This window comes from Microtus pennsylvanicus, chromosome 20 (genome assembly GCF_037038515.1).
Source record: "Microtus pennsylvanicus isolate mMicPen1 chromosome 20, mMicPen1.hap1, whole genome shotgun sequence".
Lineage (NCBI taxonomy): Eukaryota > Metazoa > Chordata > Mammalia > Rodentia > Cricetidae > Microtus > Microtus pennsylvanicus.
The window spans coordinates 28,477,198-28,495,449 of NC_134598.1; the positions used below are offsets into that span (position 1 = coordinate 28,477,198).

Here is an 18,252-nt window from a genome sequence, read left to right on the forward strand (position 1 = left end):
CTATCCAAATCGAATCAGAAGAAACTTATAATTGCCGAAATGAAAGATCTTCTACAAACAGAATGTTAGAGACGTAAACTATAACTCAAAGCATGGAGACCATTCCAAACAAACCTCTAAATCAGTCACTTTTAGAGATTTTAAGACATAAAAATCAGCAGTTTTAATATTATATCTTAATATCAGTGCTGAGAAAAAAAGGTTGTCAGGGTAAGATAAATAAAAGAATTGATAATTTTATAATTTAAAGTTTCATGTTATATCTGATAGCAAAAGCCACCTGTAGAGTTAATAAAAAACATACGTTCTATGATCTATATTAGTAATATAAATCACAAACTTTAAGATTCATCAAAGTACCCCTATGAAATGGTAAGCATTAAAATAGACAGAGACAAACCTGAACTCCTTCAAAGAGATGCAGGACCTCTCATAATTTGGTCACTGCCCACTAGAGTAGCCTCACCTTCCACCCATCCCTGAATACATCTCACTTCTTAAACTTCACTCTTCATTCCCCCCCCCATCACTTGCTCCTTTTATCTCTTCATAGTTTCAGAAAGGCTATTCCCTCTGCCTGACACGTCCTTCCCTCTCACGCTATAAATACGCCCTCCTTCCTGAAGCTTATCACAACTGCCTGACACCCTCCGAAGGGGCTCTGGGAGCGTTCCTCCTCCTTCTTCTTCACAGCACTGCAATTACTTTCTGATGTTCACCTCCCCAACCAGGTTCTGAATTCTACAGGGAGGGCCACATCTTATTAAACCATATCCCAGCTCCTAGTATAATGACTGAACTCTACTGAAGATCAACATTTAAACTGTAGAAGACAAAGATAAGTAGGAGACATATTTCAAAATGTTCTATTGAAGAATATAAACATTTCACACAGTGGATCTCATTCAGGAGCAATTTAGTTCCTAGAGGACATTTAGTAAGGTCTGGAGATACATTTGGTTGCCTCAAGGCAGGTACAATATTGGAAGGAATGTGACTATCATTTACACACTAGAAGCCAGGGACAATGTTAGCCATCGACAAATGCACCCCTACAACAAAGAGTAGGGTTGCTCATAAGAATCTCTCGGTCCAAGGCTGGGAAGCCCAGTTGTCATCTGACTGACTCAAATACGATGATTCAATAACACATCTCAACAATAGCCACAGTCAATACCATTTTTTAAGTTTTGGCAGAAACTTCTTGGACAGATAAGACACCACAACAGCGGTAAAAACGACCTTCACATAGACCCAGTGCTTCAGAGCATCAAGAGTACTGCAAAGCATCCCATAGTTTTTGCAAAGCCACACTGAAGCTGCCAGGAACAACTCCCCAATCAGAAACCGCTGTTTATAAAACTTTAAAGCAAACCACAGGCAGACTCCTGTTTCTGGGGGTAACTGTGACAAAAATACAGCCTGAGGCACGAGGGAATCGGTGACTCCCTGACTGATAAAAGGCCCTTAAGTAAATCAAGGAATCAATCAACCGCGGAGGAGACTCAAAGGGCGTGACTTTCCTTGCTGCCAAATCACTGATAATCAAAACAAAAAACAAAAAACCTGACTAAACAATTGCAAAAGAGAGGGAGGGGATCAAATGTCAATACAGAGGGTCAGAGACGTGAGTTAACCATTTCTCCTCTGAGACAGGACCGAGTTTCAGACGACTTCAACTTCTGACGGCAGCTGTCTAAGCAGGAACCTTCCCTTCCTGTACACTGGGTGACTCAACACTCCTTGGCACATTCCTTAACCAAATTCTACAAATGCACTAAGTTCTTGTCCTTTGAACTACTTCTCCTACCTTCTGAGTAACATCTCTTCACATGTACTAGTCTCAGAAGGCAGCGAATGGAAGCTATCCAAAAACAAAACAAAACAAAAAACTTGAGCAGGCAACTCTTATTAGAAGAGATTTTAATTATGTTATTCTAGGAACTGGTACCTAAACAAAACACCTACAGCTTTCCAATGCTCTTAACCTTTTTTTACCCTCAACATTTCCCAGATATTAAACTGAGATGTCGCTGGTAGGAACTAAACTGGAGCGCATTTGCCGTTCGATCCATTTATTCTTGGAAAACTACATAAGGTTTTTTGGGTTGTTGTTTTGTTTTTTTCCCTGGGGCTTGGAGAGGAAAAGGCACTTGTAATTCTTTCAAAGTTTCCAACAGTGAGTAAGATCTTCCTTCTTTCTCCGCTGACTTTGTCAGTTAAGCATCTTCAGTCTCAGGACTCGGGCCCGCACTAGGCCGGGTCTTCCACTACCCCCCTGTGCGGTGCAGATGAGGAAGGCGAGGCAGGTGCGTGTCGTGGGGAGGTGGAGGCACAAAAGGACAGGGAAGGGCCCCACAGTCCCCCACAGCCTCCCGCAGACCCCCGCAGCCACGCAGCCACAGCCGGGAAGCCGGCTGGGACACGCGGACACCACACCCTCCAGCCCGCGGTGACAGCCCGGAGCGGGAGCCGGCCCCGGGGCCTCCAGGCTCCAGCCTGCGCCCCGCCCCACCCGCGGCCCGGCTCCGGCTCCGGCAGGACAAGCAGGCCTCGGCAGCCGCCACTCCCGGGCCTAGCGGAGCCCGGAGTCCACCATGCCCGCCTCGGCTGCCCGGGGTCGGGCTCGGACGCTCGCGCTCACGTGCTGCCGGAAGGACGCTTTCACTCTTACCCTCTGCAAGATCCTCCTAAACATGGTTTGGCCGGCGCCGCCGCCACCGCCGCCGCCGCGGGGACGCTCCGCGCCCTGTGCTGGTTACTCGGGATCGGAGGGCGCGAGGGCCACCAGCCGAGCCGGGAGGAGGGCGGGGGCGAGGCGGCGGTGGACGCTGCTTTGGCGGCCCCGACTTCCCCACGGGCGGCGAGAGGCGGCGGACGAGCACGAGCCAGCGAGGACCCAGCCTGCGAGCGCCCGCCTGCCGGGCCGCCCCCGTAACTGACAGCTGGGCGGGCCCGCCCGTGGCCGGGGGGCGGAGTCGCCGCCGCCCCGCCTCCTCGGCCAGGCCAGCGGCGGGGAGGGCGGGGCCGGAGGAGGGCCGGCCCGAAGCTCCGACCAATTGCAAGCGAGGACAGCGTGACAGACGGGTGGCAGGAAGCTGGGACCTCGGCTTCTTCCGGCGAGCGCCTGGGCGTCCGGGCGCTGGGCCGTGTTCGGGACGTTAGAGGGCTGAGTTCGGACGGACTAGCTGGGCGGCGATCCCTGTGTCCCGCCAGGATGTGTCCCGCCTGGAGGCGTCCCTACCTGGGGCTGCAGAGCCACCTTCGGACGAGCGCCAGCCTGAGATGGAAGTTTGCTTGCGCTCTAGATAGACACTGCGCTGACCCGGAGCCGGATCCTGATCTTGGCTGGAAAGGCTGATTTCGACCGCTAAGCGCCAACGTGGGCCAGAGAAACTGAGGCTTCCTTCACTGTGTTAGGCTTCCCTCCGCTTTGCCAGTCCCAGGGTTATCCGCATCCTTCCTGCTTCTAATGGCACCTAGAGCCATAATAAAGCACGGAAGGAGGCTGGGTTTTGAATTAGCTAGAGGGTTTGGGTTTATCTTTTTGTAATGGGGCAAAGGTTTCTTCATCTTATTAAACCTGAGCTATCTATGGTTTAAATTGAACCCCCTTTTCTACTCCCTCCGTTGGGAAAGCGCCCAACCGTGTTGTAGAAACTTGTGGCCCAAAGGCCCCAACTAACCGTGTGTTTCTTGGCTTCTGTTAAACTGCTTGTTTGCTTCCCCCTGCAACTGTTAACGGGGGAGGTGATTTTTCTGTATTTGTCTTTTAACTCCCTGTAATATACATTTAAGGTTGTTTTGTTATAAGTCCAGCCAGTCTCAGTGCTTGGGAGGCCTCTGAGAGAGGCTCTCATGCCTAGACTGCTCGACAGAGCCTTGGGATCCTGAGGGTGCCCAGTGACCTGGGAGCTGAGATTTGTGGGATGCCTGCGGCAGGTTCCCAATGCCTAGCTTGTGCAAAAAGAGGTATCTTCCCTCGGGAGGTAAGGTTTCTCTGTAGCTCACAATACTGGGGACTTGTGAAAAAACTGAACACAGTGTCAATTTCAGAGTTAGTAGCACTTCAGGGATACAAGCAGCCCTCTCTGTTTGCACAGAATTCTGGATGGCTACCAGATTGTAGAACTTGCTCTTTTTTTGTATTATTCAGATTGTTTATCATTCTTGAGAAAAGTGAAACGATGGGTCAGAATTCTTCTACCCAAACAACTCCCCTGAACCTGATGAAGTCTCAGTTTAAGGCTTTCCGAAGAAAAGCCCCACGGGTCCAAAGAATGGGCCCATATAGGAAAAAATTAACTGCTTTTTGTTCCCTTGATTGGTCTTCATTTCAGATGGGCTGGCCAACCTAAGCATCCTTAAATCTTTCTCTTCCGCACCAAGTGCAACATGGAGACTTTAATTAGCCAGGCACCCAGGCCAGCCCCCCATTATCCTGATCTGGAGGTTCTTGGTCACCCCAGTAATAGTGGAACTAAAAAAAAAAAAAAACCAACACTACTCCTGTCAAGGTAAAGAAATACACGTTGGAGGCCAAACAGGGAATTAAAGTGCAAATTGATAGGCTTCTTGAAGCTGGCATATTGGTCCCCGGCCACTCCATTATTGCCTCTTAAAAAACTGGCAACAGGTGATTGTAGGCCAGTCCAGGATCTCCAGGGAGTGGACAGGAGAGTACAGGACATCCACCCAACGGTTCCAAACCCATAATGTCTTAGACTTCCGTTGCTGCGACAAAACACCATGATCATAAAGCAGGTTGGGAAGAAATGAGTTTATTTGACTTATATTTCCTTTGCTGTTCATCAGTGAAGGGAGTTGGGACAGGGCAGGAACCTGGAGGCAGGAGCTGATGCAGAAGCCATGGAGGATGCTACTTACTAGCTTGTTCCTCATGGCTTGCTCAGCCTGCTCTCTCCAGGGCCACCAGCCCAGGAATCGCACCAGCCACCATGGACTAGACCCTCCCCCACTGATCACTAATTGAGAAAATGCCTTACAGCTGGGTCTCATGGAGGCATTTTCTCAACTAAAACTCCTTCTTTTCCAATGACTCTAGATTGTGTCAAGTTGACACACAAAACCAGCCAGTATACACGTACCCTCTTGAGTTCAGTCTATCCCAAGAAGCAGGTTTATACTGTGCTAGATCTAAAAGATGCTTTCTTCAGCATGCTCCTGGCCGGATCAAGTCAGCTGGTGCTCAGCTTTGAATGGGTGGACATGGACAAAGAGACCAGTGGCCAATTCCTTGAACTAGGCTGCCTCAGGGTTGTAAAAAAAAAACCCCAGCCTTATTTGATGGGCTGCAGAGATGTGCAGGCATTCACTGCTGAGACTGTAACTCTCCTGCAACATGTGGGTGACCTGTTGGTAGCTGAAACACAAAGACTGTCACCATTGCCACCAAGCAACTATTAGAGACACCACAACATCAAGGGATATTGAGTTTCTGCAGAGAAAGCCCAATTCTGCACCCGTGAGGCAACAAACATATCTGGGCTGTAAACCATATGAAAGTCAGAGATTGCTTTGTCTCTCCCAAAATCCAGGCAATTGCCAAATCCCAACCCCAACCCAAAGACCAAAAGATAACTCCGGAAATTTCGTGGGGCTGCGGGATATTGTAGGCTTTGGATACCCAGGCTTGCTGAGCTAGCAAAGCCCCTCTACCTGGCTACCCAGCACACTGAACAGGACTTCAACTGGTCCCCAACAAAGAGACACACTTTCCAGGAGTTAAAGCAGGCCACGGCTTCAGCTCTAGCATTAGCCTTAACTGACATTACAAAGGCATTCCACTTGTTTGTGAATGAGGTAAAGCACACTTCTCAGGGGTTCCTAACAAAGACTTCAGCCCTGGTAGCAGCCTGCCTCTCTTTAAAAATTGGCCCCTGTGGTAGCTGAGTGGCCAGCATGCTTTAAGGGCTATCGTAGCCATAGCTCTCTTGACAAAGGAAACTGATAAATTGACTGTGAAGCAAGATCTGTTGATCATGGCCCCACACCCAGTCCAAACTGAGGACCACTGCAGGTATATGGATGACTAAAACTCCAATATAACCCAGTATCAAACCTTGTTCTTACACCAACTGAGAGTCAAGATTTCTCAAATAACTGCCCTAGGTCCAGCAACTGTGCTACCAGAGACCAACGACTCTACCATTGAACATGATTGCCTTGAGACAGCCACTATATTCTAAGAATTAAGGCCTGACAGATAGCCCATGGGTACAGCCAGACTTGGTAATGTTCTCAGACGGTAGCTGTTTTATCCAGGAAGGCACCAGGTATCCAAACAGCTGTACCAACTGCAGAACATGTCCTCTGGGTGGAAGCCCTTCCCCCAGGGACCTTGGCTCAAAGAACTAAACTAATTGCACTCAATGAAGCTCTAAAATTGGAGAAAGAAATCATGGTGTGTATACTGACACCGGATACACCATTGCCACCACACATATGCATGGAGCCAACTTACCTGGAGAGGGGCCTTCTGACAACAGAGGGAAAAGATATGAAAAACAGAGACTCCTGGACTTATTAGTTACAATCTGCAGCTGTCACCCACTGTCCCAGACACCAAATAGGAGATGAGGTAACTGGAAACAGGGTGGCCGCTGAGGCATCCAAGAAGGCTGCCCTATAAGCAATAAAATGCCTGCCTTGTGTCCCAGAACCCATCGTACCTGCCAGACCCCAATACTCAGAAGATGACGTAAGAGCAGCATGACTCAAGCTAACTGGTGAGAGGATAGTGCCCCCACAAGCACTAGGAAGACACTTTGGCATGTCAAATCCTCCGAGGGACTCCAGCTAGGAAAACGCAGTTAACTGAAATCATGAGGAAAAGATTCCTTTTCACAGGAATGGACCAGACAATGTCTCCCAGGTGTCAAGCCTGTCAGTAGTCAAAAGCCCCAGGGGTCAGGGAATGAGACTCAGGCCCAGGTAGATGCTGGGAAGTAGATTTCACAGAGATCAAGACCAGAGCAACATAGATACGGGTGTTATCTTTGTGGATGGGTGTTGGGGGGAAGTTCTCACTAAGACAGACTGCTCAGATCACAGTCAAAAAACTTTTAATACCTAGGTTTGGACTGCTGCTGTCCGTAGGATCAGACATGAACCAACCTTTATATCTAGAATTACTAAGCATGTTTCTGCCATTCTGAGGATCAAGTGGAAGTTGCATTGTACCCATCATCCACAAAGTTCAGGGCAGGTAAAGAGAGGATAAATCAGACCCTGAAGGAAGCCATGACTGAATTAACCTTGGAGTCAGAAGAAGGGTGGGTGGGCCTCTTTCCCTTTGCCCTTTTTAGAACTCAGTGTACTCCTTATGTAAAAGTTTAACTTCATTTGGAATTCTTTTGGGGAGACCTCCTCCCATTCTCCCTCTAGTAGGGTTAGAACTAGCCACTGAAATTAGTAAGCTGTCAACTACTTTAGTTCATACAGAGTCTACAGAAGATGCGGGAGGCCACGGCCTCCTCCACGGAAGGCTGTTTTCCAGACTCCACTGCCTCATCCATACCCCTTTCAGCCAGGAAATATGGTGTGGATCAAGAGACATTGAGCGGAGACATTGGAACCCAGACGGAAGGGACCATATCTGGTCACCCGGAGCATCCTCATTGCTGTCAAGGTAGGTGGCATCCATACCTGGATATATCCCTGCCACAGGTCAAGAATGTCACAGGAAATGACAACACAGTTCCAGAGAAATTGGCCATCACCAAGACGTGTGAGGACCCACTAAAGACAAGACTGACAGCCGGGCGGTGGTAGCGCATGCCTTTAATCCCAGCACTCGGGAGGCAGAGGCAGGCGGATCTCTGTGAGTTCGAGGCCAGCCTGGTCTACAAGAGCTAGTTTCAGGACAGGAACCAAAAGCTACAGAGAAACCCTGTCTCGAAAATCCAAAAAAAGTGGCGCACGCCTTTAATTCCAGCACTCGGGAGGCAGAGGCAGGTAGATCTCTGTGAGTTCGAGGCCAGCCTGGTCTACAAGAGCTAGTTCCAGGACAGGAACCAAAAGCTACAGAGAAACCCTGTCTCGAAAAATCAAAAAAAAAAAAAAAAAAGACTTACATAAGCTGTAAGCTATTGCTGTTATTTTATCTGACTATATGCCCTCCTATTTTTTCCTGGGATCCAAATAACCATCCCCAGTCCCTGTACCAACAAAGCTGACCCCAACAGCATGGAAGTTTCATCTAAATACTGTAGGAAACAACAAGACTGTAGTTGTGCCTTCTGCCCTGTAGCAGACTGTGTGGAAACTGTATGTTGGCCTTTGCATCAGTAATGTCTTACCTATGTATATTAGATACCAGTATGAACAGGTACCCACCACAGGGTCAAGAGTTTGTGATGGCTTATGTTTTGTTACTTTGCTTAAGAGATTTGACAAATACCTGCAACCTGTCGGCCTCTAGCCCATAGAACCTGTACTCAGCCAGCTTGCTCAAAAACAAGTAATGTCTGGGAATGTTAAGGGCTATTCCTACAGTTGCTTGATCTTGTACATTTTAACAGAAACTATTGTTCTTACAAGGTATCAAATCACAATGCTTACCACATTCTGTAAGCCACAATGCTTGTTACTTTTGTAAACCAGCTTTTCTTGTTCAGGAGAACCAAGTTTGCTAAATTGAGCTCCTGCTTACACACACAGGATGCTTGCCTCCAGGCAAGGTGTGGCTCACAGGCAGTCAGGATGGAACCCTGTGGTCTTCGTATTTATAAACTCTTGCCTAATGTGACTTGGAATTACATCTTGAAAACCCCAAATCTCAGGTTGTAGTCCTGGCACCAATATCTGAATAAAGACTCTCCCTTGTTAAAATTTGCTTTGTGGTCAGACTGGTGATTCTCTGAACAGCCCCAGCCCTGTACCACAAGGAAACACACTCATTCTTGGTCATGCTTGATTGCCTCAAGCTCCTCAAGCCTAAACGGAAAGCCACCGTCGTTTCTGATGATGAGACACAGACTTAAAAATAACCAGGAAAATTTGGGGGTCTTGTCGTTTGTCAGAAAAGTAGCCTCCAGCTGAAGGTCCGACCCACAATCAAACAGTTGCACTGTCTCTCAAATTTGCAGCAAAGATTCCTGGGGCTGGGGGGGGGGGGGTACCACTCCTGGGACTGACCCAACACCAAGTTCCCCTAATTGTTCACTAGTTCGGCTACCCCCATCCAGATCAAGTCATACCCAGATCAAGAAACACAAAGGGGAATTGGGAGCTATTTTGCCCAACTTAGAGAGACAGGCATGCTGGTGTCATCAGCCACCCTAGAATACATTTCTCCTGCTTGTGGCTTAATCTGGGACCTCTGATTCTATACCAGTCCAGGACCTGGAGGAAGTAAATGGGTCCCAGTCCCAGACCCACACTCTCTCATGAGTCTGAGTCCTTCAGAGAAAGAGGTATCTGCTATCCTGGACCTGGAAAATGAGACGTGAGTCGATCCACCTTGGCTTTGGAATGGACAGACCTAGTGAGTGAGGGGTTACAGTGGGGAACTCATCTGGAACAACTTGCCACACAGGTTTACAAACTCTCCAACCTGTTTGATGTGCTAAGCTAAGTGCTGAGCTCGTGTCTTCCCGTCAGAAGTTTCCTGGGACCATAATTTTACAGTATGTGCATGACCTCCTCTTAGCCTCGGAAACGGAAATAGATTGCAAAGGGGCCACTAGAAAAGCCCGGCTTTGTGCTTCAGAAGCCACTTAGCTTGGCTACCAGCTGAGGGGAGGCCAAAGGAGCCTGTCCGAGAATAGGATTGTGGCCATCCTTCCGATCCCAACTCCAAAAGACAAAGAGACAGGTTCCAGAATTCTTAGGTGTGGTGAGGTATTGCCACCTCTGAATACCAGAGTTTGCAGAAAGAGCAAAGCCTCCACACACCAGCACAGAGGGAGGCACTATGCCCCTAACCTGGACTGAGATTGAATGAAAGCATTTAAGGCTTTGAAAAGAACACTGACTTTGGCTCCAGCCCTAGCCCTTCCAGATGTCTCCAAACCTTTTTGTCTGCTTGTCCACAAAACAGAAGGTATTGCAAAAGGAACTTTAACCCAAACTTGGGGCATGAAAACTCCCCGTGGCATTCCTGCCCAAATGATTGGACCCTGTGGCCTTGGGATGGCCCACTTGTCTAAGAGCAGCCGTGCCCACTGCTATTCTAATGAAAGAAGCAAGACATTTCAATCCAATGAGAATGTTAAACTCCCAGCACCTCCCAAAGGTGAGACCCTTCTCCAAATAACACCAGGCTACTAGCTGTCCTGCCGTGAAACTAACAAGCCCTGCTCCTGGACCCTCAAGTCCACTTTGAAAATCCTCCCACCCCGACCTCCCGCTACCCTCTTGCCTCATGGCAGCCTGCAGGTGCTCATCCATGACTGTCTTGAGGTAACCAGGGGTCTCAGGGATCCACCCATACCCAAAGGACCCCCTCCTAAAAGATCCTGATGAGAACTCTGCACGGGTGGGAGCAATTTCATTAAAGATGGAACCAGGTACTCAGGAGCTTACTTCAACTGAAATGATTTGGGCCCACGCCTTAGGATCAGATACCTCAGCTTAGAAAGCAGAATTGATCATTCTAACCCAGGCTTTCAGATGAGGGAAAGGAAAGTCTGTGGCTTTCTACATAAACAGTTACTATGCGTTCGCTACCACACATATGTACGGTATGACTGGTATGATCCCTAGGAAGCGAGGACTCCTCTCTGCTAGGGAAAAGGACATTAAAACATTCAAAACAGGAAACCTTGGTCCTCCTAGAGGCTATTTGGCTTCCCCTAGAAGTTGCTATCCTCACCTGCTGAGGACATCAAAAAGATTACTCCCCTGAAGCAAGAGGTAACTGAGCTGCTGCCCTGGCTGCCCAACGAGAGGCCCTAAGACCAGTGGGGTCTACTGATATTCTGGTAACATATCCCTACCTGGTGCTGCCTGAGACTTCAGTGTACAACCAAGAGGAAATAGAGCTTACATAAAGACGGGATGGACAGCTCGAACCCAGGACCAGAGTCCCACCTCCTGCTTCCAGGAAGCTAAGGATCCCCATCCCTATTTCCCGCTTTCAACAATATCAGCCACTTATTAAATCTTTTCCAGCCGGAAATTGGCAATGATTTCTGGTTATGCTTAGATCCCTAGCCCCCACACTACAAAGGGATAAGAACTAACCAGACAAACAGTCCTTTGATTTGTAAAATCCATTGTGACTGGGAACAGCCAGAATTAACATTAGAGGGCTTAGGAGGGAATTGAACTTGTCTAACATCCAAAACCTTTAACCTAGGCACTTATGATGCCTGCTATTCCGCCCTCCAGGTTCATTCATCTGGAAAACAGCAATGTTACTGAGCCCCTGATACCTGTTGGAGGACATGTACTAATGGTCTGACTGAATGCTTTCCGAACTGAGAAATTCCTTGAATTTCTCTGTACACATTCTGCCCTGGGTACTCCTATAAGATGGGGAAAAGGGGAGAATATATTTTAATGCAGTCTCAGAACTATGAAGAGAAAAGAGAGAACTTCACCAGTGCTCCTCCCACTCTTGGTCAGAGCAAGCAAAGCTGGCTCAACAGCCATAGGCACAGCAGCCTTGATCATGGGAAATTAAACAACATCAGCCTTGATCATGGGAAATTAACACTTTAAGGAACTAAGTAAACAAATTGATCAGAACCTAGAGGTATTAAAAGTTTCTATTTCTGAAGCGGAACAACAGACTCACTGCAGAAGAAGTCCTACAAGGTTCAAGAGGTTTGACCTTCTCAGGAGACAAACAGGACGATGTATGGCTTTGAGAGAAACCTCTTGTTTCTGTGCTAACCAATCAGGAGTACTTAGAGAAAATCTTGCCATGGTTGAGGGAAACTTAGAGACAGAAAGATACGAATCAGGTAATTTGTATTAGTCTCTATTCTCTTGGTCCCGCTGGCTAACTATTCTTTTACCAGCACTGTCTGGGCCTCTAAATGTCATTTTGATTGGATTGAGCGGGTCCTGAATTTTAAATTTCATGGTCAATTATGTAAAATAAACGTTAATACAGTCAATCAATGATCCTTAGGACCAACTATACCTCTTTGGAGTAGGATAAGTTCGTAATTTGAGTCATTCATAAGATCAATGGTGTAAAAAGCTGAATAGTCCTGTACTGTCCTGTAGCGCCCGTACCGCTACAAGACCATGGGCGAGCCAGGTACTAAGCTAGAGACTTAAAACACAGAGACAGACACACAGAGACAGAGACACGTGGACACAGGTCATCCTTGATACAAGAATGCCAATGTCCCTTTACAGTGCTCAGGGGAAGCTTATATAGGGATCCTTAGCCACACCCAGCTCTCGGGATCTTTCAGCTGCAGGTCTCATCAGAACCATCAAGGTCTCGTGCTCAGAGCAGCTGCAGGTAAAGAAAGTCAAGGGGCCAGAGATCTATAGCTCCTGACACACTGGGGAATGTGACAGGGCAAAGGTTTTTCCATCTTGTTCCAGCTGGAAACTAGGGATTGAAATGCTCAACCTAACTGTGTGTTCCTGGCTTCTGTTAAACTGCTTGCTTGCTTCCCCCCACACACCACCATGGGAAACAACTATAATGTAGTTTTTCTGTGTTCTTTGTCTCTAAAAACTCCTTGTAATATACATTTAAGGTGGCTCTTTGAGCAGTGTTTCTCTCCAGGCAGTCACAGGCTGTCTTAACACAGACTCCCAATTCAGATTTGGTCATGCTGGGTAGTCTTTGGGTCTCTACGCTCAACACTTTGGAGCCCTAACCATATTTTGTGAATTGATGTCATTAACACACTGCACTTTGTAAAGCCTTACCTTGTGCTAGAAAGTGTTGTAGAATATTATTGTGGTAACTGTTTTGTTGTATATAGTTTTACTATGTTAAAGTCAAAACCTTTCTTAAACCAAATGGGGGAAATGTTCTGGAATATTATTTTAAGATGCGTGACATTTGTTTATGCTGTGGAGCATTTGTTTAATGATGTAAAAATGTCTTGCTTTTGTTTATGTTGTATTTGTTTAACTCTGAATCTGTGATTCTTTGCTTGTCTAAAACACCTGGTGGTCTAATGAAGAGCTGAATGGCCAATAGTGAGGCAGGAGAAAGGATAGGCGGGGCTGGTGAGCAAAGGTATAAATAGAAGGAGGAACAGGGAGGAGAAAGAGTAAGAACCAGAAAGTTCAAGAAGCCAGAAAAGAAGGGGCCAGCCACCCAACCAACCATGGAGGAAGAGTGAAAGTAAGATTGCAGAAGTAAGAAAAGGAAAAAGCCCAGAGGTAAAAGGTAGATAGGATAATTTAAGTTAAGAAAAGCTGGCAAGAAACAGGATAAACGAAGGCTGGACATTTATAAGAAGGAATAAGACTCCATGTGTGATTTATGTGGGAGCTGGGTGACGGGCCTCCAAAAGAGTAAGAACTAAGAGTACAACAATGATGGCAAAAAGATTTTAAGTCTGATTCTGATTATACATAAATGGAATAGTAACTCACCCTTACTGCTGTGTCTCTACATGAAATGTGAACTTGGTAGTGGCCTCCAGGCATAACGTCATTATTTAAATTTGAAATTCGGCAATCCTATGTCCTACTATTCTGCCAATATTCACCAGTCAAGAGAATCAATCAGTGTTCACCATGGGTGAAACTGTTTAATCGTGCTTAAGTAGGGAAGGATTGGGAAACCACAAAATTAACTTTGTCTTTGGTGGAGAGTCAAGGGGATACACAAACCTTGAATTATAACAAGCAATACCTAGAATGATTATTGGAAATTAAGTGCAGGACTTTTAAAAATGCAGAAAATTGATTGTTTATATATTAGTGACAAAGTATTTAGAAAGATGGAACAAGATATTATGTCCACCCCCTCTCTTTTTCAACTGTGTATTAGTCTTTATAGAGCATGAAAGAAATCACACTTATAACTAACACATTATTAATGATTTATTTATGATTCATGTGCTAAAGACACTTCCATCTCCTTATCCACATTGTATTTCAGATGATACAAGAAACATTCCCAATAACATAGGCTGATAAAAGTGAATTTAAGTGGTTTTCAAAAATTAATTTAAATCTGCTAAATATTGTATATTGTCACGTCCTTTCCTAGAATTCTTAGGTAGAATCTTTTATTAATAGGCCTTTTTCTACTGTTTAGATAAATAGGTTGTTCAAAAATCTTTGTATTCTTGTGTGATTTATAATCCCATCACTGAAACCGTAAGTGCAGAGCTCAGTTGCTCCAGATGAAAATTAATAGTGGCTGAGACATAATCAGGTAGGAATAACCTTCACTAATCCTTCACTAATCCTACACCTAACAGTTTTGTTTATCCTGTGCGACCACTAATTCCCAATCATTCACCTTTCTTATATTACCATTCCCAAAACCATGTCTTTGCTATCCATCAAGGCCTCCAAACCATTGACTTTTCTTACTTTCTCACTAGCGTGGCATGGAAGGCATCGTGACAGGAGCACAAGGCAGCTGGTACCCGGCATCCTCAGAGAGAGAAGATGCTGGCGCTCAACTCTCTTCCTCATGTTTGCTCAGCCCAGAACACCAGCCCATGACACGGCACCACTCACGTTCAGACTGAGTCGTCCATCAGCAGTTAAACCTTTCCAGAAACATCTCTACAGGTGCGCCACAAAATGGGCTTCCATGGGGATTCTTAAGCCGGTCATGTTGGCAGTGGAGATTAGCCATCACTCCGTCCAATTCACATAAAGCACTGGCTATACCCAGGGGTTGCTTAGGATAGTCTGAAATCTTCTGTTTACGTTATGACTCAAATGAACAGACCTTGGTGTAAACTAAGTCTGAAATGGGGTGCCCACGTCAAGCAGGAAGATGGTGGCATGAGTGAAGAGTTTGGCTAGCATTGTCCATTAACAGGGAAGCTATTTGACAAGAAAAACATTGTGGCTGACGGGTTCCCCCTCCCCATCTTTTTTCCATTCAAACTAAGAAGCCTGCTTGACTTTTAAAGGAGAAAACCCTACTGGATAACTCAGGACAGTCATCTTTCCTTACATCACCAGTTATAAGTGATACTGAAATAAATTTAACTTTCTCAGGAATTTCAGGCAAGTTGACTGCAGGTTTTGGGGCTGCCCGGATGGCAGAACAAAGTAAAGACTTGCATGAGAAACTAGCAAGACGCTACCCCAAAAGGAAAAAGAAAGATTTTAGGGGCTAGGGATGAAGATCAAGTAGAACAGTACAGGTCCTGGGTTGAATCTCTAGTACCGCACACAAAAAAGAAAAATTAATTTCATTTGGAAGGTGTCAAAAATAGCACTAGACACCTTTTTAAAAGCTTTCGGATAAATTCTATTAAAGACTTGTTGGCTAAAAATGGGATCCAAAAAAAAAATGCAGTGAACTGACAGGTTTGAGGTTAATATGTAAGGTGGACATTTGTTTGACAGAAAATAAAACGCTAATTTGGGGAGGCAATTAAAGAACAACTTTGGGATATGCGGCCTGCCTCTTCCCTTCTTCCTTGGAGCCTTTTTCACAGGTTATGAAACATAGCGTGACCTCCCAGAAAATGAATGATTTGTTAGAGTCACACAGGTCACTAGAGAAACCAGGAATGATAGTCACACAGGGTTGTCTCCTCCTCAAAGGATGAAATATCTGCTTCCTGCCCAGAAGGCTAGGAGTGGATATGGTTAGTGACCCAGTGACCTTTTTTTTCTTTTTTCTTTCCAAGACAGGGCTTCTCTGTGGCTTTGGAGCCTGTCCTGGAACTAGCATTTGTAGACCATTCTGGCCTGGAACTCACAGAGATCCACCTGCCTCTGCCTCCCAGATGCTAGGATTAAAGGCGTGTGCCACCACCGCCCGGCCTACAATACCTGATTTTAAATTATACTGCATAGCTGCATTAACAAAACCATTCAACACAGGCACAAAAACAGAGCAAGGACCAAGGGAGTGAAATAGAGGACCCAGAAATATCTCCACCTAGGTGAAGCTACATATTTTTTTTTTTACAAAAGCATTAAAACACACATTGGGGAAAAAGACAGCCTCTTCTACAAATAGTGCAGGCTAAGTGTTTATCCCCATGTAAAATAATAAAATTAGAGCCTTGGATTTCCTCCTGCATGGAGCAAACTTACATTATAGACCCTCCTTCTTTCGTTTTTCAGAGACAAGGTTTCTCTGTGTAGCCCTTTCCATCCTGGACTGTCTGCGCAGGTTCAGCATGTCTAACAAACCAGCACAGCTAAACTGTTAAACTGGGCGGTGGTGGCGCACGCCTTTAATCCCAGCACTCGGGAGGCAGAGGCAGGTGGATCTCTGTGAGTTCAAGACCAGCCTACAAGAACTAGTTCCAGAATAGGCTTTAAAGCCATAGAGAAACCCTATCTCAAAAAACCAAACAAACAACCAGACAAAAACCAAACAAACAACCAGACAAAAACCAAAAAAACTCGCTGTTATACCAACCCTAGTCCTAACTTGCCCTTCCCGAAGGGGTGGCAATAGCTTGAGGCAGCTAGTCACATCTTGAACCACAAGTAAGATGTTAAGAGAGTCAACTGGGACTGGCAGTCTTTTGAAATGTCAAAGCCTACCGCTTCTCTTCTCCCCGTCTGCCTTCTAACAAGCAGGGCTCCCTTTAGAACTCCTGGATGGTGTTTCAGACCCATCCTTCCACTGCGGTGTGGCTCTCCACTATAAGAAGACTCTCGCTTTCAGCTGAGGAACGCTTCCGTTCTGTCCAAATTAAGCTTTAATTTCTTACCCAACTCACATTGCCCTCCCTCCCTGTTCTACTGCAGCTCGTAGGCAGGGGTCAGAATGGAGGAAAGGAACTGCCTGAATTTATTCCAGTTGTTGGGCAGTCCCTATGACGTCTTCTTGAGCCACAGAGCCCACTGCGTCTGTTCTGCCTGGAGGTGGCATGACCTGCAGCAGGTCACCCCCTTGTCCCACCCCAGCAGCAGAAGCTCCAACCTGCTCTTCACGTTTCTCTAGAGCCTTTAAAGTCCAGGGAATCCTTTCCCACTTCTTCCCCAGACTCTCTTGCCTCCTGTAGTAATCCAAATGCAGCCCAGGAGGTATCCCTCCTTTTTGAAACATAGGTTAATTCTTGCACATTGTTGTCATGACCGGAATGGAGTCTAAATTCTTGGAAAACAGGAAAATCCTCATCTATATCCGCATAAGTCTAGTAAGAAAGACCTAAGGCCTTTAGTAGCTGAGGGAGAATGATTGAAATAGAATGATTGCCTAGCATGGGCAAGGCCCTGCCTTCAATCCTCAGCACCCCAAACAACAGTGACTTCACCCCTCAGTTTGGAAAATTATACAAAATTTCCTGGTTGGTTTTCAAGTGAAGAGCTTAGAGAAAGTCCAACTGGCACAAGACTCCCTAGGAAGCTTTGCCAGGTAGTCGGTGGGATTTCAGCTAACAGATTCTCGTCTCTTCTGTTCTTCCTCAAGACGGCCTACCTGGCCCAGAAAATTCTACCACCAACGGAAGCAAGGAATAGAAAACACTTCCCAAAACAAGATAAAGACGCAGGCCACCGTGACATAGCAACTGATGTCTTCCAAACGTGGATGAAACGAGAAGATCGCTGTGTTCTTTAACATTCCAGATCTGTGCGTAAGACTGCAAACTTGTTTACTTCTGTGTCTTATTGGATACAACCTCAGAATTGTAATTGATGTGTTAAGATCTCGGTGTGTGTTCTCTAATTAATGGCTTTAACTAAAATTACTGAGTAAAGATCTGCTTGCTGGAGCCTTAAGGAGAACCAGAGTAAGGTAAATGAAAAGAGGCTCTACGGGCTTACTGAAGAGCTGTCAGAAAAAAAAAAAATTTATTCGGGCCTCAGCCAGAGAGGGAGGAGACAATACGGCAATAGCTACAGGGGATGAAACAATATGCTTGGATAAATGACCAGAGACCTGGATGAGGAGTAGAGATTATTATAGTAAACTGAACCCAAGGAGAAAATGTAAGAATGCGTGGAGGACTGGAGAGTTGGCTCAGTGGTTAAGAACACTTGCTGCCCCGGGTCTGTGAGCAGACTATAGGCCCCCATTATGGTGAGTGAGTACAGAGTTGGGAGGAGGAAGAGAGAGTATTTCATGGGCTCTGGCGAGAGACAGATCGGAAGAGGTGTGGGCCAACATGAACGGCCTGCTTGCTGCCCAAGTCCAAGGTGATT

The 18,252-nt window shown here is 46.2% G+C and overlaps 1 protein-coding gene across 2 annotated transcripts in view; it reads right to left on the reverse strand.

The window, feature by feature from the left end:
* Positions 1-2,827, reverse strand: part of Eea1 (early endosome antigen 1) — a 94,715-nt gene extending 91,888 nt beyond the window's left edge. For both annotated transcript variants that reach the window (XM_075954636.1, XM_075954635.1), the window contains exon 1: positions 2,675-2,827. In XM_075954636.1, coding sequence (XP_075810751.1) covers positions 2,675-2,698 — 24 coding nt within the window. In that variant the 5' untranslated portion in view covers positions 2,699-2,827. The remainder of the gene's footprint in view (positions 1-2,674) is intronic.
* Between the last annotated feature and the right edge of the window lie 15,425 nt (positions 2,828-18,252).